Source organism: Carassius gibelio, chromosome B5 (genome assembly GCF_023724105.1).
Source record: "Carassius gibelio isolate Cgi1373 ecotype wild population from Czech Republic chromosome B5, carGib1.2-hapl.c, whole genome shotgun sequence".
Lineage (NCBI taxonomy): Eukaryota > Metazoa > Chordata > Actinopteri > Cypriniformes > Cyprinidae > Carassius > Carassius gibelio.
In genome coordinates this window covers 27,046,736-27,060,670 of record NC_068400.1, presented here as the reverse complement: position 1 = coordinate 27,060,670, position 13,935 = coordinate 27,046,736, and the positions used below count along the sequence as shown (strand labels likewise).

Below are 13,935 nucleotides of genomic sequence, written 5' to 3'. Positions count from 1 at the left end.
GACGCCCATAGAGATGAACAGAGAGACTCCCAGTGAACCTAAAATGATACAAGGATTCTTTTGAGATAATCATTAAGAATATAAACCAAAAATGTGTGATGAAGCTGAAAGGTTGTGCTATGCTTAAGCAAACAGGCTAGTGTAACGGTAAAAGACAGAATTGTGGGCTCTCCTGATATATTAAAGCAGCAGTTTCTCTCTCTGCCACCTGATGGCCACCTTCTAGAAGGAATGAGATCTTCCTCTCACAGTAGAGTCAGTCTATGAGTGAGTGTCTACCAGATGGGAAATGCTACTTTAATATTAACACTTAACCACCACATCTTAAATGACTAATAATTTAATATATGCTATTGTGCTAATTGAATGTAGTCAAAGCTACTACTGTCCTAGATGATATAAAATTAGCAAAGTCTGTGAGGGACATAATGTTTTTATGAAAAGAAGAAATAAAAACTTGAGGCGCACTGCCATATGCTGCACCGCAGACCCATAGAAAAAAAAGTCTTCAACTGTCATTATCTGCACAAGGTTTTACGTCTCATCAAAGCGAGATGTTCCACAGGATCGACTGTCTTTTAGTGTGGTGTGGCGGGATATTAGCCACCAGCTAACATATGTGCCGCTCAGGCTCACACACGCAGTCCTTCCCTGCCTTCATCTGCCTGTCTGCATCAATCACACGATAATTAATTTACTCTGCTGACGCGAGGGCTTGATGAAGGCGGGTTTCTCATCCTCTTTTCTTTGCTATGACACGCTTCTATTAGGTGCTGAGGGATTGTGTGGAGAGCACTGTGTGATGAGAGCTTTTTTTGATTCCTTTATACGTATTGAGCTGATCAAATGCTTTGAAGACGAGTCCCGGCATGGCTGTTGTGAGATTGAAACAGAAAAGGATGGAAAATTTGAGATATGGTGTCTCAGTTAGTAAAAAGATTAAGTAAACAACTACTATATATATACGCACACACAAAATAGTAAAGTAACAAATTAAATTAAACATCAAGAAAAGCTATAAACACAGATTGCTGGAGCATGTTTTACATGAAAATACCACAGTTAATTCAATTTGTTACTTAACCATTTCTTTGTAATCGTTTGTGGAAATTACTAGTGATTTCTGAGTTCAAATAAAATTGGTTACTTAAATTCTTCACTTCAAATGATAGGTTGCCCCCTACTCAAGTACTCAGGCAGTGCCTCGGCAACGTGGTGGAGGGAAGATTATGATGTAGCGCGGCCGGCGTCGATCGGATGCAGGGGAGTGCGGAGAGATTGTAGTGTGCTGATGGGAGGGCATGCTGGCTGAGTGAGCGCTCAAGCAGGGATACGCAGTTTAAGACCCAGCATGCAGCCGCTGTGAACCCCCTAAAGTCCGCGGCTATGCCACTCATTCCAGATATGTGCACCTGTCAGAGTATCCACACCTGTCACCAGCCCCCTCTCTCTCTCTCACACACACACACACACACACATGCATATTCTGCTGCAGGGAGTTAGCCAATCACTGAATTATGCTGAAGCTGGCCATAAATGGCAAAAAAAAAAAAAAAAAAACACCCATTCCTCAGAGAAAAAGAGAAATACTCCGATGTTACTCTTTCATAGCTCAGGAGGTTTGGTGGAGGTCTCACTTATACATCTTTGATGCATCACATTTTTCTTAGGTTCACTTAAATGAAAAATAGAATGAGACAGTAATAATACAGAGCAGTAATACTAATTATCTCAGATAACAACGGATTATGTGGTGTCTTGGCAAATATGAGCATATTTTTGATTACCAGGGTCCTTTTCTTAGTAGAAGTAGATTTAAGCAAAAGTCTCTATTTGAATTTCATTTAATCTCATTGCTGAGGAAAAAAATCGAGACTTTAAAAAGAACAATCAATAGATTTAGTTTATATATGAAAACAGGTCATAATAATATATATTGTTTTTATAAATGTTGTAATAATACAAATATACATTTGATAAAAACAATAATAATGCTAATGTTTAATAATTTGTTTAACTCTTGGACAGCTTGGAATCTTTCAAGGCCAGCCACTGATAACAGATCCATTTGTTCCACGTCAGGTTACAATGGTCTGCTTCTAAGAAGAAGTAGGAGATTTAAGCAAAAGTCTCTATTTGAACTCCATTGAATGACACTGCTTTCTATGAGAAACAACTGAGATTTTAAACAGATCCCATTAGTAATTTTTCTTTCCTATGGGTTTTATAATGACTCACTAATAATCACTCCCATTTCTGAAGGGAGGCAAAACACACAGCCAATGCAATTGATTTCCCAGGAAGCAACAGCTACATTAATGCTTCCAGTTTGCTGATCTAAAAATAAGATACAGTAGACAACAAATACCCTGTACTTGGACCAAGCAGCGAGAACATTCTAAAGCCTTAATAGCTCGGCAAGATGAAAGCTGTGTGATCGTCCTTCCAAAACATTATCGATGAGAAGTAATCAATCTAACAAAGTGGAAAATGGCCAGGCGGGGGTGAGGGGGCTTGATAAAAAGCTAAAATGCACAGAGATAGTCAATAGAGAGCTGTGAAGGGATGAGCGGCTGGAGGCTTCTGAGAATCAAGAATCAGTGGAGACAAGGGAGGGAAAAGAGTGGGAAGGAATGTCTCCTTCAGTGCTGTGCTCCTAATTAAACTCCTTCATACTTCTCATCCCTCCTGGCTCCTTCTGTCAGACCTTCTCTCCAGGCTGAAGCCTAAATAATGGACTGATATCAACTATGGTCTTGCAATTCCAGCTGTAATCAAGCCAGAGAAACTCTAGCTCGAGTAGCCAAAGACGATTCCCAACTGTCTTCACTACTGATTATTTTACTCTGGCCTCTTTTTAAAATCTGAACAGTGTCCAGTGCTCATTTAGACATCTAGTTAAAACCAGGCCAGATTGATGAGGGAGTCTGACCCAGACAGACCTCACGGTTTATTTTCAAGAGGATTTCGGTTGTGGAATAGATCTGACAGGTTTGCAGCAAGGTTCAGAGAAAGTGTCACATTCAGCTTCTTTCTGTTCTTCCCTGTGTGGGGCTGCACAGTTCATCTGCACAATTATAAATTAGTGGTGTAAATCGGATGGTTCGTCACGATACGGTATTGATTCTCATTCCAAGCAATACGATCATTTCTGATACCTCAAAAAGTTCTATACGATACGATTAAGATTTGATTCGTTACAGGTGTATATCGATCGATATATCAATATTTTGATAATATATTAATATACCATCTACATTTTTATTAAAACACAAATGCAACCAAAACATAAAACAAGAACATTTAGATGCATTTTTAACATTCTGTACCCCAGTTGGGACATTCACAACAAAAAAGATAGGTCTATACATATCTTTCATGTACACTACAGAAATGTAATAGGCTAATCAAATGTAAAATAACTGCACAGTCTTCACTGTATAAATTAAATATAGATTAATAATTTTTAATGTTACAACGGTTATTTAGTCAGGAGCACTGAGCACTTGTATTTTTCTTTGGAAGCATTAGATTTATTATTAGTTTGCTTTCACGGATTTAATATACTGATACAAATGCCTTTTCTTTCTCAACTGTTTACGTTAAGACATATGCCTAACCGTCTGTGTTTACTAGGATATTCACCAAAATGCTTTTTTTAATGTAATTTTGTCTTTATTTATTCATCAATGCACAAAAAGCAGAAGAGAGCTCAATTTAGTATTCGCGCGGTCTAGAAGCGACTGTCTATGATGCTAAAGTGCAATAATTCCGATTAAGTGTAAAAACTTTTTTTTTTTTCACATGAGAACAATCATGATTAATAATCACAATGCAATCATTTGCAGAATAGAGCAGTTTAAACATTATCATGCATCTCTATTCCTACTGGTGGAAGGTCACTTGTTGCTCTCTCTCCAATTTTAAACCATTTGTGTGCTCATATCGGACAGATTCGAAGAACTTACGCTAATAATCAAACTTTGCACTGTAACTATGAGGTCCAAGTGGAACATTTACATTCGTTTTCATTAGCTCACATTAGCGGTTCACAAAAAAGACATAATTTCACACAAAGGTCTATTTTGGCAGCTCAGTGACTCTCCTTGCTCGGCGCATGTACAAGTGTTTTTTCCACTTCATTCTCTCTTACACAAATCCACTATAAAGCCACTAACTCCAAGGTGGTCCCATTAGGCCAACAGAGATGAAATCATGTACCTCAGCAGTCACGCCTCCACCATGTGTGTGCTACCAATGAGTGGAAAACTGATTACTGAACACAGTTGAACACACTTCTTGCTTCAACAGAGTGGATGGAGGTCAGTGAAGCTCGGTGACAGACGTGCACATGATCCAAAAGTGCTCTGCAGATGGCCTAACTAAAAAATCTGTGCTTTGATATGGTACTTTTGGGGGGACCGCAGAGTCTCCTGCTCCCATTGAACACACAAGTGCAGAACTTTAGGGAGAGAACCAGTCTGTCTTGACCTTATTGGAAGCACATGGCTGGATAGAAAGCAGGGAAGCCACCGTTTCATTAAGTGTGGTTTGAACATGCTACAACTGTGTAGCGAGACACGAATGCAGATGACAAGGGACATGGCCTCCATATGTGCCTGTTTGTGTTTGTATCTGTACAGTATAATGGTAGTATGAGGTGGTGCATCACAAAAGACCATCTGTCTTTGAACTAACCCATCAGGCTCTTTAGCTGTTGGAAGTGGGCACCTCTTAACTGCTAAAATCCAGATACTTTACTTTAAATTGTCTTGCTTTGAGACCTTCCCCCTCTACGCTGTAATCAAGCATCAAAGACAACAACTATAGGCCTGCCATTCCATGGGATATATGAGTAATAGTAGGAGTCACATAATATATATTTTTTTCTTCCATAAGGCCAATTTACAATGTAAAAATGTTCATTATCAGTTTGTGCATATATATATATATATATATATATATATTATATGTGTGTGTGTGTGTGTGTGTGTGTTTTTCTTTTGTTCAATACATTTGGTCTTTGGTAACTTTAGACAAGATGATGCTATATTGGCTATGACTAAGCAAGATCAAGGCTCTCTATTTTTTTGAGTAAATTAAATGCTGTACTTTATTATTATTATTATTATTATTATTATTAATGGCAAAGAAAAGTGGTAAAAAAATAACGGTATGTTTTCCACTCAAACTGGTTTTAACAGAGGAATGCAGGAAGAGAAACGTTCAAATAACTGTTCTGCAGGGAGTGAACCAATCTTTTTGTTTTTACCCTCATTTTCAACCCTGCTTTATGCAATTGACCAATATCGGTATAGGAATCGGGCAATAGTTGTTTGTTTAAATTGGTATCGGGCAAAAGAAAATCCTATCGGTGCATCCCTAATGTATATATTATATTTTAAGAAATCTTTCTTTAGCAGCAAATCAGAATATTAGAATGATTTCTGAAGGATCATGTGACACAGCAATTATTACACATTGTGGAAAATTCAGATTTAAGATAATCAGATTAAATTAAATTGTAATAAGATTGCACATATATGTGTGTGTTTAGGTATATTGAACAGTCAAATGTATAGCAGAATAAACAAGCTGCTTTAGTTTCAACAAATTAGCTTTTTTTTTTTTTTTTTTTTTTTTTTAGAAGTTTTCAGTTCTAAAAGTTAAAATATGTTTTCCTTACACAATGAGCTCTTTTATCTCAACCGATCAAGGAAAATTTGATTTCTCATGATTACAGTAAGTAATGGATAAGTAATACCATACCTTGAGCATCTAATTACATCCTGGAATGGATGAACGAAAGACCAAATCCACTTAAAATCATCTATATTTATGCATTTCTAAAATTAAAGCAATTCCCGATATATATAGGCTTTAAGTGGAGTAGCACAGAGAGAAATAGCTGTTACTCAAAGAAACATTACGATAAACTCTAGGGGAAAATGGTACGCTTGTGTCTTTATTTACTACCTTTTCAATAATGTGATACTCTGTCGTGCCATGTTTTCCAGATTCTGGTACATGACTGTAAAGCGTGTCATCTCATATTCTCTCTCCATGGCTGTTAGCAAGACAGACAGACAAGTCATTCATATGACCTAATGGAGCATCCCATACATGCACACAATGGCACTCAGTCAAGCTAAATAAAGGGGTGCTTATACCATGGCCATCTTTCCGTTTGAAACATGCTGGTTATGTCTTTATGTCTTGTTTTATTTCCAGACAGACAGAAGGACACCTATCACGCGCACACACACACACACACACACACACACACACACACACACACACACACACACACACACACACACACACACACACACATATTGAAAGGGCTGTGATTCTTTTTTTGGATGCAGTGACTGCGAGCACACTTGCATGCATAGACACACACACACACACAGACATCAGTTATCGGCTTTTGTCTGTAGGGGTTCTTATCACGCAGCTGCATTACAGGAAGGGGCAGAGGGTTTTGAGGAACAATGCACAGGCACCTGACCTCTCTGGCATGACCTTGCGTTTCCACACCCTTCAGGCCCTGTGGGAGGGGACACTGCCATCTACACCCACTTACAGAAATAGATTGCTCATTTTCCATTGACAGTATGAGGGACATCCAGAGAGGACAGCCTTGTTACTTGTATCTTAAACACTGATGTCATGTGTTGTGCTGATTTAACATTAGTTTTACATTGGTATTTTACATTTACATTAGGTATATTACCTAATGTTAACAAAGATTAATAAATAACAAAATGATTGTTTATTGTCAGTTAACCCAATATTCTAAAGTATTACCAAAAGCTTAAAAAATGGTGAATGTTTTTCAATAAATATTTAGGGAACCTAAAATTAAATTAATTTAAAACCTAAAACCATTCATATCAATTTAAATCTACAATCACAGACTTTTCTATAAATGTGGATATGTGTGCTGCTCTTTGCCTGTAACATGGAAGCACTGGTTACACTGGCTATAAAAACCCTTTAGAGTCTTTAAAAATAAAAAAATAATAACAGCTTTTATCCGCTGGATCAAATGCTTAGTGGCACCCCCAGGTCTGGCGGTGGAGGGGGGTGCAATCCAAGGGCAGGGGTTCACTAGAGGCCTCCACGGAAGCTGTTGACTGAATAGAGCCTTGCTTACTCACCCTGCCTCTCCAAGCCTATTCTTCTCCATTCACTTCGCCAGCGCATAAGCCAAGTGCTAAATTTAGCAACAGAGCACACTATTTTTAGACCGCTACCATTTTTTGAGCCATTTATTAGGGGAAGGATACTAAAAAAAACTAATGTGCACACGCACACACACACAGAGACCCACATCACACACACTCACACAAACAGAGGGAGAAAGGGGGAGAGGGAGGGGGCTCCTAATTTGGACACATCTGAAATGCACTCATTTTTAAAGTGTTGCCGTAGATGCTTTGCAGCTGTTTCCAATCAGAGGGAAGTAGTAAGACCGAGTAAAGAAGAGAACGCAAAAGAGAGGCAGAACAAATGCTCTGGGTTCTCCTTGCTGACATCCAGCAGCCGTGTGGCAGAAGTTCAAAGCTGTTGTTCTAAGTTGTTCTAAGGCGGTGTGGTCAAAATGCTCTGGACCGGTGCTGCTCCTCACTGAACGAGTGATGAGATCTGCTTTGAAGACAAGGTGTTCCATTTTACAGTTATTTTTCAACGTCAAAAAAAAAAAAAAAAAACTTTTAAAAGGTTGCTAGCAAATACAGGAATACAAACTAATATATATATAGCGTATATTTCAGACTATAAGTCGCATCTGAGTATAAGTCGCACCAGTTCAAAAATACGTCGTGATGAGGAAAAAAACATATATAAGTCGCCCTGGACTATAAGTTGCATTTATTTAGAACCAAGAACCAAGAGAAAACATTACCATCTACAGCCGCGAGAGGGCGCTCTATGTTGCTCAGTGTAGACTACAGGAATGCTGAGCAGCATCTCTGGCAGGATAGAGCGCCCTCTGGTGGCTGTAGACGGTAATGTTTTCTCTTAGTTAATTTCTCTTGGTTCATGTCAAATTAATTTTGATAAATAAGTCGCACCTGACTATAAGTCGCAGGACCAGCCAAACTATGAAAAAAAGTGTGACTTATAGTCCGGAAAATACGGTATATATGTTCGTAATCCATTATATCTTTTCAGTTAAAACAGTTATAATGTGTTATAATATTTACATTTAAATCATCAAGTAATAATATTAAAGTTTCCATTTATACTTCACATACTCTTTGTGACGCATCTCCTCCTCGGTTGACTTGGCTTTGTCGCTGGGTTTATTTGCTTAACTAGACAAAGCCTCTTCTGAGTTTAATGACAAGTTCTGGCAAAAACATCGAGCTTGAACATCACTTGGTTCAATTACCATAAACTTACTGACTCTTCGTTTGAGCCATTAATAGCATGTATGTGTGGGGCGGTAGATTATGGTGATACGCAAATATTTCCCTCTATCAGATGTATGTTTGTTTGTAAGAGGACACAGTTATGTCAGTGTGTTATGTCATAGCGGGCCTTTGTAAGTTAAATAAATGGTCATTGAGACTCAGCGCTGAGAGAAAATCGCTGTAGGCTAATGTTCTCTCTGATCTCTGATTACTCAAACCAGTAAGAAAGAAAGTCTTTTCAAAAGACAACTGAGGGAATATTCTACTGGAGCAGCCTGCTAATGTGCAAAGTCCTTATGAGGAAAATATCTTTTAATTAACTCTTTACTGCCACTTTGAAGAGAAATAAAAATGAAATTCAGTTAATTAGTGTACCTTGTCCACATTAAGCATTCTCCGAGACGTTTAATGAACCTGTGTTGATCTTCATTTTTTTTTCCCTTTCTCCTTCTCCTTTAAACAGATGCAAGTCGAGAGAAGGCTGACGCCTGCAACCCTTCTCGCACATCTCAGCACACGGCAACACATATGAGGGTGAAACATCGTGAGGGAGCTTTGTGGAATCTCATTAACCAAGCAGGTAGTCATTAACAGTGTGACCTTTGGAAATAATCACCAGCCTCCCTCCCTGTCGCTCTCTCTCTCAGTTTGTCTCCCGGCGCTTGCGGCTAAACGCGCTCCTTTCTATTGCCGATTCATTCAGAAGTTGTGGCGCTGGGAGAAGAGAGAAGATTAAAAGGTGGCTGTTCAGATAAAGCTAATCTATGATGGGATGAGTTTTTAGCAAACTCTCTAAAGTGTTTGTGTCCTGTTCACACGACCGTTCCATGTGATGATGGGAGAGGTGACATGAGTAAAGCATGCAACCACAATGAGCTTCTTTTTTTCATAGCCATGCTAATCTCTCTTTTGTATAATATTTACATAATTCATTCATTGACTGGTTTTATATTTTATATATAAAATCATAATTAATTTACTGATTCTATTTATTATAACAAATACATAAAAACAATCAAATTAATGCATGTGTTTTATTTATTTATAATCTCCTAAATGCTTCATATTGTTTTATTTTGATATTTTATAATTCGGTAATTGTCTGATTTCTTGTTATATAAAATTAAATGTAATAATAATGAAACAGAGGCTTTGATGAGTATCAATGCAAATGCAACTGCAAATGCAACATGCCGGGGAAACTGGTCTGGCACGGTGCATTATGGGAAATCTATGGCTGTTTAAGTTTTTAATCTCCTGCCAAATAAATGCTGCATTGCAACCATGCCAACAAATGAGAGAGCGTTTTGACAACCAAACCATGATTGAGGAACGAAGAGCTATGTAAAAAAAAAAACAGAAAAAAAACAACAACAACAACGAACAAACTTGTTAATTTGTTTGACACTACTTTTTTTTTTTATTTACCAATGTCCCGGTTATCATTTTGAAAATGTATTTTTTTAAATCTATCAACAACTTAATGAGTTTTCATCTCTTGCTTTTTCATGTCCCTCTTCTCAAATGTATATATTTTATTACGCAAATGCCAAATTGAGAAAGGCACATCCGCATAGATTTCAGCTGAAGAACGGCCTGACTTACAAAAGCAGAGATAAAAATGGATGAAAACGGAAGGCATAAGCTGAAAGAAAGAGCCAGGGCCAGTGGAGTAGCGTAGAAGAGCCTTTAGCCTCTCATAAACAGAGCTAAAGAGGCTGGGCAAGCCTCTCACTGCCTCTCTCCCAACAACGCTAATTATCAACCAAAGACATGCTAATTACACGGAGCTTTATTGCTAATGTAGCGGGCTGCTCTTCAAGACGCCCACACGCTGCGCCCGGCTCCCCTGCCTCTCCTCATCCTCCCACTGCACCCCACAGGCACTCCAGGCAAAGACAGGAAAGAAGTGTTTTCTATGATTGTGTGTGTGTGTGTGTTTTAGCCCGTTTAAACAATGCTAAATCTCTGCATGTACAGCAGACAGTCCATAGCCGATATATGTGTTTGTCTAACATGTCTCGCACACACACTACAGCTCAAAGCTGAACTATGGCACTGATACCCCTATGCCGAGTTCCCCCTCCGGCCCACCCCAAGGCCTCGTCCCCATCCTGCCATCACAACAGGAAGTCTGCTTTGTTCCTCTTTACCTCCTACCGCCCACATCCCCTGGCCGTGATGTAACCTAGCAGCAGAAAAACGGGGCCCTGCAGGAGCTCAGCACTTCAGCGTCGACAAATCCAGTTAGGGCGGCGTTTTAGCCACCTTCAAATCGATTTCTCCAACACCAGATCTGGCAAATTGGAAAGAAACTCCACTAAAGCTGTTGCTTGGTGATGGGAGCAGTTTGACTCGCTATATGCTCTTTTTTATTTTCTTCCCACTTCGATGTTTGCATGTGGTGATTTTCTGTCTACACGGCAGAGCAAACCAAGATGTTTAGGACTTGCTAAAAATACAAATATATATATATATATATATATATATATATATATACCAGTATGATTTTACTTCTTTCTCAGAGCTAATTGATAAAGACAGTTTCAGGTCTAGCTAACTAAAATAGTTTTTGTTCAAGTTGTGAGTATGACCTGTGTTACACAAGTAATGTTTGAATTGTAATGTAATTACAAACTATTATATTTCACCATATACCTTAACATTTCAGCAAAACCTTTAGGAATTTATAGCTTTCATGGAGTTACACAGCGGTGCATTTTTTCATTTTTTAAATGGATTTTATGTTTTATACATATGTTGTAATTAATTTGTAGTTATTTCTATTTCTATATTTGTTATTGTAATTTAGCCTCTCCCAGCACAATATATGGTTTGTACATTTATGTTCTGCTTTTATTGTATTTATTGTATTATTGTGCAAAATAAATAAACTAAATTAAAACAACTATGCAGATATTATTATTTTTATGTTCATTGTAATATTCAATGTATACAATCGAAATATAACAAAATATGTTATTATAATTATTTTATATAATACTTTATTTATAATTATATTAACTTATTAATATATTATATTAAATTATTATTATATATATTATATATTATATATTATAATTATTATTATATATTATATTAAATTATTAAAAACAAACATATGTAAAAAAGAATAATGATAATAATACATATTATTGTTATTATTATTAATTTGAAATTAATAATAATTATACTAACAAATTATTACACCACTTAACCCAGTGTTAAGTGGATCTTCTTTATTAAATGCTTCCTTTTGTTACTACACTACTGGCCATGGAGTGTGGACTGTAATACACATGAAAAGCACATGACATTCAGTCCTCCATCAGATTCTTCATGCTTCATAATTGTAAACCTCATCTAGCACAGCTGCTGAAGCTTGGAGTGCATTTATGTAATTGTGCCTTGATGCACTGCAGGAATAACAAGCACTTTCCACCTGCCCTTTAAATCTGCCTCAAGGTCTGAGCTTGTAGAAGAGACAAAAATGGCAAAAAAAGAAACCTTTATGACAGATGATCAATGAATTTACAAAACCCCATCTTTGCATTTGAGATGATATTTCCTAGCACATAAAAACGAAATAAAAATACATTAATTATAAATGCCAAACCGGCTTTATGAGATATATGCATGCAAAAATACACTCGCTAAATATGTAAATAAATAAAAAGAAATTATCGAGCTGCAGAGTTACTAAGCGAATTAAAGCAAGTGTAGATAGAGCGGAAATGAAGATGGACCACAGAGTGAGCGGGAATGTGACTTATGACACATATGTCAGTATAAAAAAGGAAGTAGACAGAAAAACACATTTTGTTTGATTGACTCTAATGGTAAAGAAGTTGGAGTTCACTTAGATTGAGATCAACCCACAACACAAACTCACCCATAGATCTTAACTTGTATAAGAATATTAACTTTGTATGTAGATGTGGAGCTGTTGCTGTTCATGTAAAGAGGACATACAAGTCCTTCATACAGTAGGACTACCTTGTCAACCCATGTATGTCACCTTCGCTCTTTAAGATGTTTTGTGACATCTCAGAAAAGTAGATCTCACTCTGTAACATGCTTTTGGACATTTGCTTCAAGAGGGCTACAATAGCTTAGTGTGGCCTGGCCTCAGGTTTATGGCAGGAACCCACGGAAAAAACATGTCTCTAAGACCCGAGAGTCTTTAGGAGCATTAAGCTGATTGAGAAAATGCAGACATCAAAGTAGCTGGCATTCAAAAAGAACAGAGTCAAATGAAATAATTACAATTACAATCAAAAGAGGTGCTGCATGATCTACAGTTCATTCGACTCTAAAAACTGCTTGTCATTTGGGTTTGTGTCTATAGAGTCTCTCCATGAAAAATAAGAAAAAAAGAAATTCTGAAAAAAAGAGTGCAATGGCATTATGCACAAGGAATCCTAGTCAAAATCTCATGATAATGATCTTTAGTCTATTGAAACATGATACATCACAACACACTGGCCAAGACTTTCAACCAACCCAAATGACCCCCAGTATAACAATCTACATTTCCCATGTAACACTTTGTGTTACCACCACTAAATTATATGATGTTTATCAGGTCAATAATTAAAGTTCATTCAATTTGTCAGACATGCCATTAAAAAAAAAAAAAAACAATTATTGTTCAAATATTTGGGGTCAGTAAGATATTTTAATTATTAAAAAATACAATGCCCTGCTGCCAGTGTGAGAATGTCAGGTAAGTGTGTGCAGATCGGAGAAACTCACCTCAACAATGTCAGAGTTGGTCCTGCTCTCATGTGGCTCGTTGTACTCAGTGTATTTGAGCAACACTTTGTCCATATCTGTGCTGGCATACTGGAACAGCTTGTTAGTACTGTTGAAGATGATGAGGGCAATCTCACAGTCACACAACACGCTCAGCTCATAGGCTTTCTTCATCAGGCCAAACTTTCTCTTTGTAAACGTCACCTAGTGAGAGACAGAAGAGGGGAAAAAAGGTTAGACAAGTCACAGGCTGTGCTGACGGTGTAGCACAAAGCATTGGCTGGTGGCATAAAAACAGAGATGGATGACTCTATGTGCGTTGATGCTCTTAAATATTCCTGACTCCTGAGTTGTCCTAAATACAGTGTTCCTTCGGAAAATCAATGTTACTTTTCTTTCCTTCTGTCTACTTTCCTTTATTTTCCTTTGTGCTCTTCCAAATTATCTGGAAAAACAGACAATAGTGTAATAGCTCCTTCCTCTCATAAATCAACTGAAGATCTTTAAAAAAAAAATTCTGTTCTTTAACCAAAAGTAAAACACTTATTTCACTTTTGCGCTTATTCTTGCATTCCTAAGAAGAAAATAGCTTTAATAATTGAATTATAACCTTCCAAATTACGCATTAACATACCTCTCTAATACAAATGTTTAACTGTATAATTAGGATTTCATTTCATAGTATAATCTTAAGTAAACTGGGGAACAAAAGAAAATACAGATTGTCTGAATTGCACAGAAGGCAAATTCTCCTTGCGTG

General features: G+C 37.3%; 1 protein-coding gene across 11 annotated transcripts in view; it reads right to left on the bottom strand.

Annotated features, from left to right (window-relative positions):
• mef2cb (myocyte enhancer factor 2cb) overlaps window positions 1-13,935 on the bottom strand; it is a 71,570-nt gene that overhangs the window by 16,469 nt on the left and 41,166 nt on the right. For all 11 annotated transcript variants that reach the window (XM_052556504.1, XM_052556513.1, XM_052556512.1 and 8 more), the window contains one exon: window positions 13,176-13,379. In XM_052556504.1, the coding sequence (XP_052412464.1) occupies window positions 13,176-13,379 (204 nt within the window). The remainder of the gene's footprint in view (window positions 1-13,175; window positions 13,380-13,935) is intronic.